The following is a 14,822-nucleotide window of genomic DNA, read 5'->3' on the forward strand; positions in this document are numbered from 1 at the left end:
CAGTGAGTCAAATGCCGTTTCAGTTTTCCTAACGTTTCAGAGATTGCCACTCCCTGTACACGGATTCTCTACATCTGTCTGTCTGTCTCTCTAGTTTTCCAGCTGCAGTTTGCCCTGTGACCTCCCTTCCCTGATGGATCTAAGGAGAGATTTTCAGTCGGTTCAGATTTTCCCTTGTGAGACGTGGAGTAACAATTTCTAAGCTCCTTCCATTGTAGAGCAGACTGTGTTTCTTTTTTAAAATCTTTTCCCTCATCATATTAAGTAAAACTATTTACATAGAAATTTGGGAAGTAAAAAGAAGAAAATAAAAAATCACCTCTAATAGGCCAGACTGCAATTTAATCATTGTTATCATTTTGCTATATTTCTATTTGTTTATTTCTATTTGCATATATATTTATATTCATAGTTTTATTTATTTATATAAAAGGGTGCATACAGTGCATGGAGTTTTGTATTGGCTCTCCGCCATGGTCAGGGACGATTTCTGCATCTTCTCTAAAACTGCTGGGGAAAATATTTTCAGCATTGAATGTCTTCTATGAGGACCCGAGCTGGGTGATGAATTCCCTTCAGACCTTCTGGGGCTGCTGAGAATCCTGCCCCTCTTGCAGACAGGAAGACATCCTCTTAGGATAGTCTCTGTGCATATTGTAGAGAGGGGGGTGGGCAAATATTAGTTGACCGGATGGATGAAAATGTCCCCTTTTCCAGCTACAAAAAGTATGAAACATCCTCCTCCCCTTTTCCTCAGAGGCCAGAAAGTTGACAGTGAGATTGAATGCTTAATGAGCATAATTTAGGGGGCTAGTGTATTTCTTTTTCTTCTCTTTCAAAAGAATTTTTAACATTTCCATATTAGTAGCCTTAATGTTTAAAATATACAGACATTTTGGAAATTGACAGAATATAAACAACACATAACAAAATAATGAGGGCCTATCTATCTTCCCTCTATACCTACCCTGAACACCTTGATCAGTGGGGAAATAGGAACACGGAGGGAAGACCCACAGATAAGGAGGAGGGAATGAATTGACAGCACTTGCAAAGGCCTGCTGGAACCTGGAACTAGACCAAGCCTGTACAATTCAATGGTGGCTACTTTTATCCCTGTTTTATTGATTGGAGAATTAAGATCAGAGCGCTTTGTAGAACTCGTAAGTGGGGGAGCCAGGAGAGAACCCATTCGCTCATTCATTCAGTGCACTTTTGCTGAGTGCATGAAAGGTACTGGGCGTTCTTCCAAACGCCACACGCTGCTCTAGCCCCTGAGGATCCCGCAGAAACAAAAAGCTCAAACCCCAGGTCCCATCCCCTAGAGAGCTCCCGAGGGGAGGGTGCGGGGGGGAGTGGTAAGAGCCGACTAGCTAAACGTCAGGAGAGGAACTAGTCGGTGCTCCGCCCCCGCCCCCCCCCCCCCCCCCCGGTTTCCACGGGCAGCCGGAGGCGGGCGCTTGGAGCGCGCACCCGCGTCGCAGACTCGAGCCACCGGGCAGGGAGGAAGTCCCGCGAATCGACCCCGGTGTCCTCCCCAGCGGAGCCCGCGGTCCGCCCCCCGTCCCTCGGCCCGCTCCGCCCGCCCGCCCGCGCCCGCCGCCACAGCAGCCAGGGCCGCCCGCAGCGCACATCCGGACGGGGGGCGCCGGAGCCGGAGGGGCGGGGGCGCAGGCGGAGGCCCAGAGGCTGGCACCCCTGCGGGGAGCGGCGAGCCGACCCGGCCGAGGTAAAGGGCGGGCGGGGTCGGGGGATGGGGACCGCTGGTGCGCCTGATCTCTCGGCAAACGCCGCCTCCCCGCAGCTGCTTCCCGGAATGCCCTGCAGACTCCGGGCCTCCCGCGGACTCCGCCTCCGCCCGCTCAGCTCCCGGCCCGCGGGGGTCCCCCTGCCCCCCACACTCCCTCCGCCCCCCACACACCCGCTCCCCCGCCGCCGCCGGGCGGATTGGCCCCGGCGTCCGCTGCTGTACCTCCCCGCTCCCGCCCCCCCCTCCGCCCCCCCCTCCGCCCCGTGTTCCCCTCCTCGCCGCCCCCGAGAGCCTTCTGTCTTTGCACCCCGTCCTGCGCCCCCTGTTCCCACGAAAGATGCCCGGCACACCCTGGCACTGGCGGCTGCGAGATAGGAGCCGTTGGGAAATGTGAGGGTCATATGCCTCAAGATCCACTCGGCCTTGCAAAACTGGGTTACGCGCTGGGGCCTCGGGGTCGGGGTGCGCGGCGCGCCCTCCAAGAGAACTCCCGGAATTCACCAGCCTTTGTGGCCTTGCGGAGAGGGTCACCGAGGGACGACGGGGCCTGGGGTGTCCGGCGTCCTTCCAGACCCCTCGCTTGGAAGCTGGGGGGAGGAGAGGGCGGAGAGACAGAGAGCGGCCCTGCTCCCGGGCTGGGGCATGGGGACAACCGGGTGCCCGTGGATACTGGAGTATCCACCGGGAGAAACAGCCAGTTCAAAGCAGTTACCAGTTCCATCCGTCAACAGACTTAGGTGATTAATGGCAGCTTTATTGAGCAACTCTAGGAATCCCTGCTCATTTTTTTTCTTTTTATTTATTTATTCATTCATTCATTCATTCATTCATTTTTAAGATTTTATTTATCCATTTGACAGAGAGAAGAGCGAGAGCACTGGCAGGGGGAGCAGCAGACAAGGGAGGGGGAGAAGCAGGCTCTCCAGGGAGCAGGGAGCAGGGAGCTGGGTTCAGGGCTCGATCCCAGGAATCTGGGGATCATGACCTGAGCGGGAGGCAGCCGCTGAGGCACCCAGGCGTCCCTCATTTTTTTCTTTTAATATTTGTTTGATTCCCTTGCTTTTGTTTGGGAAGAGATCTAGAAGCTGGAGTAACAGGCCAGAAGGGTCAGATCTGAGCCAGATGGAGCAGGGAGGTGCAGAGGCCGGCTCAGGGACCCTGGAGTCGGTCCCCGCTCCCCAGGCGTCCTACTAAGTGAGCCTGGGGACCAAGATACTCAGGCCGTCCCCTGTCCCACACCTTGGCAAGGTTTCTAAGTACCTTCCCCTCCTCTCACTTGCTGTGCCCTTTTGGGGAACAAAGGGGTGGAAGCCGAGGCCAGCCGGAATTCTGCACTAAAGAAAACACCTTCTAAACTCTCCTAGCAGGATGGACTTCGTTGATAAGGTTTGATCTATTTGTTCCAGGAAAGGGCTTGGACTTTTAAGTTCTGCAGTTCACAAGCTGGCTTGCCATTTTAAAAACATCAAAAATCTGAGTGGCTCTTTTATTCTTACCCAGATTTCCTCTAAACTTCCTCAAGTATTTATTTAAAAGTTAAAGATAATCTCCCTGAATTTTAGTTGCTGCGATTTGACAAATGGTAATTTGTCTAATAACAAATTAGAGGGACGCTTGGGTGGCTCCGTAGGTTAAGTGTCTGTCTTTGGCTCAGGTCATGATCCAGGTGTCCCGGGATCCAGTCCCGCATCGCATCGGGCTCCCTGCTCCGAGGGGAGCCTGCTTCTCCCTCTCCCTCTGCCTGCCGCTCTCCCTGCTTGTGCTCTCTCTCCCTCTCTCTGACAAATAAATAAAATCTTAAAAAAAAAAAAAAATTAGAACCACAACCCCAGAGACAGCCTTAGAAGTGAAACTTTGATTAAAATATATATTTCATCCCTCCCACTTGCACACAGAGCCAGATTAACTCATTTTCCTGTTTTATTTATAAACCTTCAAACTATTGAAGAATCGATGGCATTTATTTTCTTTGATTATCAGTCATCATATGTCACCAAATATAAGTATAAGTATAAGTATAAGATGCACTTTTATTTTCGTAACCAAGTAAGAAAAACACACATTCTGATTTCAGAGATGTTTGGATGTAAGAAAGAAATTGCGTTTTATAATCTGTGAAATGTAATCTGAGCAGAAACAGGGCCTGACAGTATTTTCCCTGAGGACGTTTCCTTCCTTCTGAGAGTGAAACTGGTTGGTATGCAATCTGAGAAGAATAGAGGAAAACGAGTTAGTTGAGAGAGCTGGTGGGCTGAAGTTAAGAGTCCTGAGAAGTCGAGAGAAGAGGAAAAAGAGAGAGATAAGGAGTAATTGAGAGCCACTGAACATTTTCTCTGGAGCGGGCAGGAAAATGAGGACACTTAGTTTCCCCATAACCCCGGGTACATGGGGGAGAGAATCTTAAGCATTGTTCTTGTTCTTGTTGTTTTAATTCTGAGGGTTTTTTTTTTTTTCATATAGTTAAAATGTGGGGCACTTGGGTGGCTCTGTGGGTCGAGCATCTAACTCTTGGTTTCAGCTCAGGTCTTGATCTCAGGGTTGTGGGATCGAGCCCTGCGTGGGGCTCCGAGCTCAGCACAGAGTCTGCTTGGGATTCTCTCCCTCTTCATCTTCCTCGGCCCCTCCCTCCCTCTCTCTCAAATAAATAAATAAAATATTTAAATATATTTAAAGGTTGAGTGTACCCAACCACCAGAAACTATACTGGTGAGTTAACAACAATCTTTAAAAGGCTTCCTAATAAACAGGAAGGAAGAAAACAAGGCCTTGGCATACTTGACCCTCTCCTTCTCTGACAGAGGGACAGTGGTCAGAGGCCGTGAGATGGGGAAAGTCAGTGGGGCAAGTGGGAGCGGGAAAGCCAGTGCCAGAATCCGGAGAACCAGCCAGAGGCCCAGTGGTTGACCCTCCCTCACCGCTCCACCAGAGGCAGAGAACAAAATCTTCCAGGAGAAAGCAGGGCCCAGGTATCCTGACATCTGTCTCTCCCTTGACTGAGCTCCCCCCACCCCAGAGCCAGTCCTTCGGGCTTGAGAAACTGCCCAGTCTTTACAGAACAAACTGGAATCAGGTATGGAAGTTAAGGAGGCAAGGAGGTTAAGATTTCACTGCACTGTATCACAGTAACAGGTGACAGAGGCATCCAAGTACCAGCAAGGTGACTGGAAGTGGTGGGGGGGGGTGGTAAGGAAGGGCAAAAACGACGTAGCTTGCAAGGAGTCTTATTAAAAAATAAAATAAAGAAAAGAATTAAAATTTTAAAAAATAAAATAAATAATATTACTCCTGGGTTAGGAGCAAATTTCTTCCAATAGCCTTATATCCTACAACTTGATAAAAACATGAATTCAATAGAATAAACTGAAAGACGAGAATATTTTAAATCGGGGTGGAACGGGAGATCGCAGACTTAAGGGGGTAAATTGAGCACCATGGAAACATAATCACAGAAGTAAGAAGTAAGAATAGATACTGCTGAAAGTAAAAGCATTTTTAATAGAGGAAAGGCTTGATTCAAGCCTGTGAACACAAATGAATAGAAGAAAGATCAAGTGAATTAAGGAGAATCTGATGTGCAAGATAAAGAAAGCATGACAAAGCGTTAGGGTAATTGGGATCCCTGATGTAGAGAAATCAACAAATGGGACAGAAAATGCACGTAAAAGTAAGAGAAAAGACATTTTCTTGAAATGAAGGAAAAAATGGTCTGTAGGCCAAAAGAATATTTTCCGGGAAATTGCCACCTTCGGGGAAATTTTCCTATGGGAATGCTCAGCACCAAGATACCTAAAGCAATTTAAATTTTTTTTAGAAGAAAAGAATTAATTAGGAATCCAAGAAGAAAAAGTTCACAAAAGAGGGGCAAACAAAATCAAGCTGGCCTCAGACTCTCTCGAGAGCTAAATGCCAGAGTACTGGGGTGCTGAGAAGTATTCTAAATGGAGGACACTGTCTCCAAGAGGGTGTTTTATCCAGCTAAGTTGTCATTCAAGGTAAAAGTCAATTGGCAGGCCTTCTCAAGTATGAAAGAGCCAAGGGAATTCAAGACCCAATGAGGCTTCTTTGGGGAAAAACTGCTGGATTAGAAAAACCCAGCAAGGGGCGCCTGGGTGGCACAGCGGTTAAGCGTCTGCCTGGCTCAGGGCGTGATCCCCATGTTATGGGGTCGAGCCCCACATCGGGCTCCTCCCTGTGAGCCTGCTTCTTCCTCTCCCACTCCCCCTGCTTGTGTTCCCTCTCTCACTGGCTGTCTCTATCTCTGTCGAATAAATAAATAAAATCTTAAAAAAAAAACCAGCAAATTAACAAATTATGAGATAAATTAAAATAAAGAACCCAAGCATAGAGAACGCATGCTCAAAAGGAGTGCTGGTGAGTTAGTTTTCTAAATGTAGAATTAATACCAGACAGCTTTGGAAGTTGTAGGTGGAATAAAATGTAATTGTTGTATCAATCTAGACACGAAAAACAATAAAGCAAAAAAAAGAAATAAGGAGGTAGGGAGGATGGGAGGAAGAGGAGAGTAGTAAATTTCTCATCTTTGAGAGCATGGATCAATAAATATGGTTTAATAGTAAAAGGTGCTGTGAACATATAATCCCCCAACTTCCTAATGTCTTCTGTAACCTTTTTTTTTTTTTTTAACATTAGTGGGCTATCTTAGGAAGTTATTCTTCTCCTAAAGAGAAAAATAATTCAGATTGCAATAATCCCTTCAGTCTTTCCTTCAGGTTTGTTTTTGGTTCCAAGATCTTTCCAGGAAAGATCTCTGGGATTATGCTCACCTAATGTTAGTGATGGAAATATCTGGATGCTGGAATTTGCACTTTTACACATTCTTAATTTTTTTAATGAGCACCCAAAAGACGTGCTGCAGAAACAAGAAAAACATTTGAAGCATCAATCAGAAACAAACATGCCAAGATGTTAACAATGGTTGATGCTGGGCGGTAGAAATAAGGATACTTGTTACTTTCTTCTTTCTACTTTTTTGTATTTTTTTCCTCATTTCCAGGGGGGGAAAAAGATTACGTAATTGCGTTTGTGTAGTATTTCTGAATGCAGTCCATTCATTACTCATGGACGGCCAATGCTGTGCCAGGCATCAGGCCAGATGGAAGGAAAGACCCTTATGTTCTCCACCAGGAGACTGAGCGCTGTCTGTCTGTCTGTCTGTCTGTCTAGGAGGAGTTGGAATTCAGGGAAGAATCACTTTACCCCATAGGGTCCACTTGAGCTGGGCCCTGAAAATCAACGGTGTTGAGGGTTCAGAGGTGAGGGTTGGAGGAATGGAGCGGAGAGTCGGAGCTGGGTGAGAGCTGCCTGAGCTGGGGGCCTGTGCGGGGCAGTGACTCCTGGGAAAATTGAGAAGGCTGAGGACAGCCTTGAATTCAACCCAAGGCGCTCGATGCCTTGTTAAGTGACAGCTACAGACCACGGGGGGCCGGAGCAAAATAGAAATGCAGGACCCACGTGTTTACAGAGCAAGAAGTACCACTGAAGGCCCTAAACTATAAAGCTTTTTCTTTTCTTGCATTGTCTCTGTCTCTCAGCTTGTCACTTTCATATTTACTGTTTAACGCCGTCGTGAGTAAAAAAAAAAAATTCACATTATTAGCAGGACTTTTCCCCTTTCTTTCTTTTTTTTTTTTTTTAAGATTTTATTTATTTATTCATTCGACAGAGATAGAGACAGCCAGCGAGAGAGGGAACACAAGCAGGGGGAGTGGGAGAGGAAGAAGCAAGCTCATAGCGGAAGAGCCTGATGTGGGGCTCGATCCCATAACGCTAGGATCACACCCTGAGCCGAAGGCAGACGCTTAACCACTGTGCCACCCAGGCGCCCCAGGACTTTTCCTCTTTCTATAGTGCAAAGCCAGATCTAAGAGCATCTCGTTCATATGGGGAATCACTGAATTACACAGTTGGGTAGCTTGAACTAGCCAAGAGAAGCAAATGCAGGCCAGACTCAGGAAGGAGAAGAGAGGTCCCCCCAGGCACATGGCCCCAGAAGCATTCCCTCATGCCCAGGGTTACCGTCGGGGCCAGTGCAGCTCCCAGCAGGTGCCCGATGCCACTCCACCCCTTGCAACTCTGGGCACACGTGCTCTGGGGCCTGAAGGATGCTGGGATTCCCCCTCCTGCTAGCCACCCTGCACCCCAGTCTGGGGCGGGCTCTGGGGAAGTCCAGCCCTGAATCCCTCCTTCCCAAGGACCTGCGTTCTCAACCCACCACATACTAGTAACGTCCAAAGGTCTTTAAGCCTCTGCCGTTGGACATGCTGGGCACCTGGATCGAGGTGGCCTAGATGGTCACTCCAGCAGTCCAGCTAGCTGCCTCCCTGGGTGAGGCAAGTTACTGCCAGCCTGGGGGAGGGGCAGCTGCCACTCTGTCGGGGCCCCCAACCTGTCTTCTAACACACCTGGAGGGCATCAGGGCAACACAGGACTCTCTGGGGATGTGACCCAGCTGCCACTGACACAAGAGTACATCAGCAGTCCCCAGGGTAGAGAGAGAGGCCAGGCAGGGCCTGGGACCCCATCCTGCAGGGGAAGGGGGGCAAGACCAAGTGTGAGCTGAGGCTACCAGCTCACCGTGTGTCCCGCCGTCCCATCAGATGTCACTAACAAAACACAAGTTCAAAGATAAAAATACTAAGAATTTCAGGACAGCCACGGGACAGCAGTAAAGCAAGTGTGAATCCCTTTTGGCTGCAGGACCCGGGAGGGGAGGCGGGGGAAGAGCAAAGCCGGCCCTGGCTGGCTGCAGAGATGAGAGTCACAATAGCCATGCTTTAGGGAGGCTGATTCGTAGTCAGGGAGAGTTTCCAGGCGCCTCATTAACAATTCCAGGCAGGATGCTGAGACAGGAAATTAGATTTTCCAAACAACCAGGAATCTAGTTACTAGACATGGGGTTGGAAGTGGGGTATGGGTCATCAGGAACAAAGAAGGGAAGGAAACATCCCCTGGACCACAGAGGCTGAGGGACTCACAATTGTGTATGTGTGTGTGTGTCTTGCTGCAGAAGAAAACAAGTGTTCTATAGAGGTGAAGAGTACCACCATCGGGAAAAGACAATGGGGGGAAGGGCTGCAGGGCAGATGGTCAAGCACAAGGGAGTGTCCGTCCCCCCCAATGTGGCTTTCTACACTCCAGATGCGCCCAGCATCTTAGGGGATGTCCACAACCCTGCAGGCCCTCTGCTGGGAGTCATGGTGGGAGATGACGTCACACGTCCCTATGATCTCTGCAGACGTTCTGAATGGGCACCCTATAGTGGGACAAGCTATAGGCAGAGGTGCCTGGATATCGCATGGGTGGCGGAGTCTTCAGCAGGGATGGCAGTTTTAACCTGGAATCTCTTGGATTCCTCCAGGAGAGTACCTTGGCTGGGACCTGTTACCCTGACAGTCAGGAGGACTTTCTTAATTCGTTTCGAGTTCGAACTCAAGTCTGCCGGCTTTGTGGTCCTTTTTCAGTTTTGACTTGGGGCTTGATGCTGCTTCCATGTTGGGGGGACAGAACACCCAGAATCGACAGAGCCCAGTTGCTTGGGTGGAAACAAAATCCTTGAGGCAGAGAAGGAACGAGACCCCCCATTGGGGGGGGCTCCATAAAATGCACGAAGAATTTCTCACCTTGGAGTGAGGGACCCTTTCGGACTGTGACTCCAAATGCAGATGCCAAGAAAGAAAATAGCTTTAAATTGGGAAACATACAGCTCAGAAACTAATGCGTGAAAAAAAAAGATTTTTTTTTAAGCCAGCATGAGCAAATCAAAGGGCAAGTTGACAACAGAGGGGAAAAAGATGTGATTTGTATCATAGACAAAGGGCTAGTCTCACTCATAGTTAGAAAGTTCCTGCAAATAAACCAATAAGAAAAAAAGCTACGACTCCGTAGAAAAATGAGCAAAGATACAAACAGTTAACGAGAAAGGAAATACAAATAACTCTGACATGTATGCAAATGGATACTAACTCAGAATAAGAGAAATATAAATTTGTATTAGTCTGAAGATCGTTTTTTCTTTATGAATTTGGGATTAAAAAGTCCAAGAGCGGGATGCCTGGGTAGCTCAGTTGGTTAGGCGTCTGCCTGCGGCTCAGTTCATGATCCCAGGGTTCTGAGATAGAGCCCCGTGTTGGGCTCCCTACTCAGCAGGGAGCCTGCTTCTCCCTCTCCCTCTGCCCCTCCCCCTGCTCATGCGTGTGCTCTCTCTCTCTCTCTCAAATAAATAAATCTCAAAAAGAATAAAATAAAATAAAAAGTCCAAGAGCTTGATGACAGCCTCTGTGAAGAGCCCGTGACAGAAGGAAAAATTCTCACACATCAGAGGCCGTTGTGTAAGTCATACAGCCACCAGGGCAGGAGAGTAGCCGTTTCTATTCAAATTACAAATGTGGAGCCCCTCTGTGTCAGGTGTCTTCCATCTACCCCTCCAGACCCAGCCTCCCCACCTTCGCCCCTTGCTTTGCTCTGGGATCCTGTCTTGTATGGGTGCAGGCACCCGCCCCTGGTCCTATGACTTCTGATTGGGATCAGCCAGTGATGAGCCCCAAGTAGGAGAGGGGAGGAAAGACAATGAGGGATATTTACCCTCCCATCCCCTGCCACCTCCCTGCACTATCACGTTGGGCTCCCACAGGACTTTCTCCTACCAGATTCTAGCACCTTCCCTTTGTACCCCAAGCCCAGGATGCTTAGCAGCCCCGCTGTTGTTAGCTCCAGGTACTACCTTCTTTCTTATGCCTACATCCTGCTCACACATTTGTAAATAGTCCCCTGATTAAAGTCTTTCTCAAAATATCCTAATTTGAATCTCTTTTTCCTGCTGAGACCCTGAGTGGGTGACCTTTTGCCTGCAATCCTACTTCTGGAAAGTTTTTCTACGCTTAGACTCGCACATGTGCAGAACAATGCGTGTCCAAGATAATCCATTGCAGAAAAGACTGGAAGCAACTCAGACATCTAATGGGGCCTGATTATCTAAATGGTAGTGTGTCCATAGAGTTGACTATGCAACTGCTTTTTTAAAAAAAAAAAAACAGGAAATTCTCTTGGGTGCTGATGTAGAAAGATCTCCCAAATATATATCTTCAAGTAGAAAAAGCAGGAGTAGGACAGGAAATGTATATTCTATCTCTTGTGCAGAAAAGGGGGAGAAATAATATATTTGGTTTTGCTTGTGCATAAAGATATTCCGACTCACCAAAGAATGAATAAAAGTAGTTTTCTGAAGGAAGCAAGACCCTTTGCTATTTATTCGCGTGTTTTTTGGAAACAGATAACTCTGTCGCCTTTTCCAAAGTTAAATTTAAAACTTCTCCCTGGGGGCTCCTGGGTGGCTGAGTTGGTTAAGCTTCCGCCTTGGACTCAGGTCATGATCCCAGGGTCCTGGGATCGAGCCCTGCATTCGACTCCCTGCTCAACGGGGAGCCTGCTTCTCCCTCTCCCCCCTGCTCGTGCTGTCTCTCTCTCTCTCAAATAAATAAATAAAATCTTAAAAATAAAAATAAAATAAATAAATAAAACTTCTCCCTGAAGTAGAAACTTCCGGCTCCCCTCTCGTTGTCCTGTCTTTGTCCATTTTTATTTGTCATTTAATTACATGCTTCAGCATTGGGATCAGCCAACATTGATTTCCTTTCAGATGTGAAAGTAAAGAAAAGACTTCATCACCAAGATGCTTTGGAGCCAGAATGCTTCCCCGATTAGACCACAGAATCTGTATCTCGTGGGTAAGTGTTAACTTTTGTCGCAGCTCTCCTAGGAGCAAGCCGGCCAAGTCGCCATCAGCCAGAGTCCTGCTGGGGAGTAGCGCATGGATGTCCCTAACCAGGGGCCCAGTATCCTCAGCCTGTCCAGTGCCAAGAGCCAAATGGAACGTAGATAGGAAGCCTGCCCTGGAGTCTCCGCCCTACTGTTAATTTTAGGAAAACAAACAAACAAACAAACAAGAATGACTCCGTAATGACGGGGAGTACCCTCGCAGGCACTCGGAAGAGGAATTTCTCTTAATACTCTCGTTAGAATCCAGGGCGGAGTTTCTCACTCTCCTCCCCTCCTTAGGAAGAGGCCAAACCCTTAACTCCTACCGCATTACCAGACTGAAAAGTCCTCCCTGAGCTTTGGTTTCTGGGCTTCATTTATTCCTGACTTTTTTTCTGTTGTCTGTGCTGCTTTTTCGCCACCTTTCTTTTGGTTCTATTTCAGTGCCACTGTGTCGTCCGTTTCATAGCTTGCCGGTAGGGGATCCATGAGGGGGACACTTTTCCCCTGGACGGGGCTGCACATGCCTGTAACCGCGCCCCTCCCAAGTCCCTGTGACAGCCAGAAAGCGAAGGAGAGTCCCCAGTTCCCATCACCAGCGATTTTCGTCACTACACCACCCTTGACAAATGTCTTAACCTTTAACGTGTATTAACTAACAACATGCGTATTCAAATGCTGAGACTTTTTCCAGACGCATAGCTGCTTCTCGGGCTCTCTCCCTACCCAGCAGCCCTGTTATTCGCGGCAACCCCCAGATAGATCTCATTTTGGATTCGCCCAGGTTGAAACCCATGGACCATGGGCCGCGGATACCAACATCGATCCTCCAAGAACCATTTGCTTGCACATTTTTTTTAGCACAAGCAAGTCTCAACCGAACGTTAAGACACGTATACAAAAGAAGGCCAGACTCAAGAGCGAGAATTACAAATGGAGCCTGGAGAGAGTACTTTTGCTTGTCTAACATTTTTTTCCTTCTTCCTAGTGTATATCAACCTCATGTTTGGTGTGTTATCTTCGTTGCCTGGTAAGAGATTTTCTTGGCTTGACTGAAATTTGTGGAAGGGCCAGAGGACGGGGGTGACCGTTGAGAAGTCTAAAATGTGGGGAATTTGATTTCTGATCCCAGATCTGTTGCCCATTTTGTTTGAATCCTTTTTCTTTGATTTTCTCAAATACTCTTTTTTTCTCTAAGGAGCAAAAATTAGCCAAATTTGCACATTTGTCTCTCAAAACTCTTCAAAGACATTAATACAGAAAGAAAAAAAGAAAGAAAGAAAGAAAGAAAGAAAGAAAGAAAGAAAGAAAGAAAGAAAGAAAGAAAGAAAGAAAGAAATTAACACCAGGGGTCATTTTAAAACTCCTTAAAAGAATATTCAATTTCAAACCCCTTAATCGAAGAATGAGGAGGCACAGACTATGTCAAACAGAGAATGATCGAGAAATAACTTCCCCTTCATTTGCATTCTTCCACATGCTGTCTGGTACCTGGTGCCAGAGAAAGGAAAATACTTTTTTTTTTAAACCAAACATCTTGCCTACATCTATAAGCCTGTCCACATAATCTCACTCCGCATCAACTCTGTGTCCAACCTTGTGATGAGCGCAAGGGATGAAGAGTTCGCAGCCAAGAAACAAAGTCCTAGGTCTGAACCACAGGCAACTTAGAGGGTCATAAAAATTGAATTTGAAAAAAAAGAAAGAAAAGACTTGAATTTGAACGGGATTTGACCGCTGTAGCTTTCGATCTCACTTGCCGCCACCTCTTCCCAGCTGCATTACATTATATAACTCAACTGCTCAGTTTCACGGTCTGTAGAATGGGTCTCTTCCGAGCACTGACTTCAGCATTGTTGCTGAGGTTAAGTGCCTGGAAAGGGCCAGTCCAGGCATGCGTTATCTGTCCCTTCTTTCCGTGACGGGGGATTAAGTGCAATGGGAAGGTCAGTGGAGGGAAAGCAGGCAGTGGGCTGAGCTGCTTAGGGAGACTATAGGCAGAGTTGGAGTTGAGATGAGAGAATGAGGTGGACACAGATCCTTTTGATCCGATGAGCCGCTGTGAGTCCATGATAACTGAAGTTTCCACGGCGCTGGGTTCTGGTTCCAAAGCTTGCCTGCCCTAACGATGTGTTGCTCATGAATTAGTTACGTTACTTCATCTCTCGTGTCCACTAGAACCATGTCCTTCCCGTGTTCCCAAGACCCTGGGGCTTCTCTGCTGGGCGTGTGGGCTCCAGATCCCAAGGGACAGACTGGACAACCTTGGGTTCCAGATTTCAGTGTTTCTTTTTCTTTCTCCTCTTTCCTTTAGATTTGTCAGATAAATCTTGCACTTTCAAGGTGACATTACGCAATTTCCGGGTCATCTTATCATGGGAATTAAAAAACCATTCGATTGTACCAGATCACTATACATTACAGTACACGGTCATAAGGTTGGTTTGGCATTTCATTTTTTTCTTGCTAAATATATTCTTTTTCTATTAACTGGGGAGTAGGGAAGGGTCATGGTCTTCCTTGTGATAGAGCGCCTCTCTTCTCTCCCTCTCTCTCTGCTCTGAGCTCAGAGCTTTAAAAGTCCAAGTCCACTTTTAATCAAATTCAGTTCGTTCACAACCTCAAACTGGTTTTGACAAAGCTTGTATTTATAATCATTTCTACAGGTCAGAGCCACATAAGCAAAATAATTACTGTGTATGCTTTTCATAATTATTTCGCTAACTCAGTCAGTCTGGACGTGTAAAGCACAGTTTTTTAAGAAATGAATGAATGAATGAATGCACTGTTTTCTGAGGACAGGAGTCCAAAGATACGGTGACCGTATTGATGTTGGGTTCACATTTCTTTACTCAGGGAGCCCTGTGGCACATCAGAAAGCTGCCTGGCTCAGACCAGGAGAGGCCAGGTCCACAGTCTGGCTTGATCACTGATCGGCCGTGACCTTGGGGCACAGAGCTCAGCTTCTCGGGGCCGACTGTGCTACGTCGGGGTGGCTGCAAAGTTGAATAACATAATGGATGGAGCCCTCAATGGCTCTCCTCTTCCGATGTCTCATGTCACCCTTCTAAGCTGTTGCTTTGATCCAGCTACCCCTCCGAATGTTCTTTGGTTTGCTGTTTATTTGGCTAATAGCTGTTACTAGTACCGACTGACCCGGCAGAAGGCCTCTCGCGAGTTTCTCTGGTGCCTGCCAAAGTCGTCGTTTCTGTCTGCGTTAGGCGGTCACGTGTACCACCCACTTAACCTTTCTGAAGCTCAAGAAATCAGATGTCTCTGTTGTCCCTACGTAGCACAG

The 14,822-nt window shown here is 47.5% G+C and overlaps 1 protein-coding gene across 3 annotated transcripts in view; it reads left to right on the forward strand.

Moving 5' to 3' along the window:
* Window positions 1-1,469: 1,469 nt before the first annotated feature.
* Window positions 1,470-14,822, forward strand: part of IL10RB (interleukin 10 receptor subunit beta) — a 54,768-nt gene continuing 41,415 nt past the window's right edge. The window contains exons 1-4 of one of the 3 annotated variants that reach the window (XR_015724262.1): window positions 1,470-1,729; window positions 11,406-11,493; window positions 12,513-12,554; window positions 13,839-13,962. Coding sequence is in view for 1 of the 3 variants with exons in the window: in XM_045785533.2 (XP_045641489.1) it covers window positions 11,439-11,493; window positions 12,513-12,554; window positions 13,839-13,962 (221 nt within the window). In the remaining 2 variants the exon portion in view is untranslated. Of the gene's footprint in view, window positions 1,730-11,403; window positions 11,494-12,512; window positions 12,555-13,838; window positions 13,963-14,822 lie in introns of those variants that run through there. The other 2 variants (XM_045785533.2, XM_045785536.2) reach the window with 2 other exon arrangements.

This window comes from Ursus americanus, chromosome 4, assembly GCF_024610735.1.
Source record: "Ursus americanus isolate L20-20 chromosome 4, mUrsAme1.1.p, whole genome shotgun sequence".
Lineage (NCBI taxonomy): Eukaryota > Metazoa > Chordata > Mammalia > Carnivora > Ursidae > Ursus > Ursus americanus.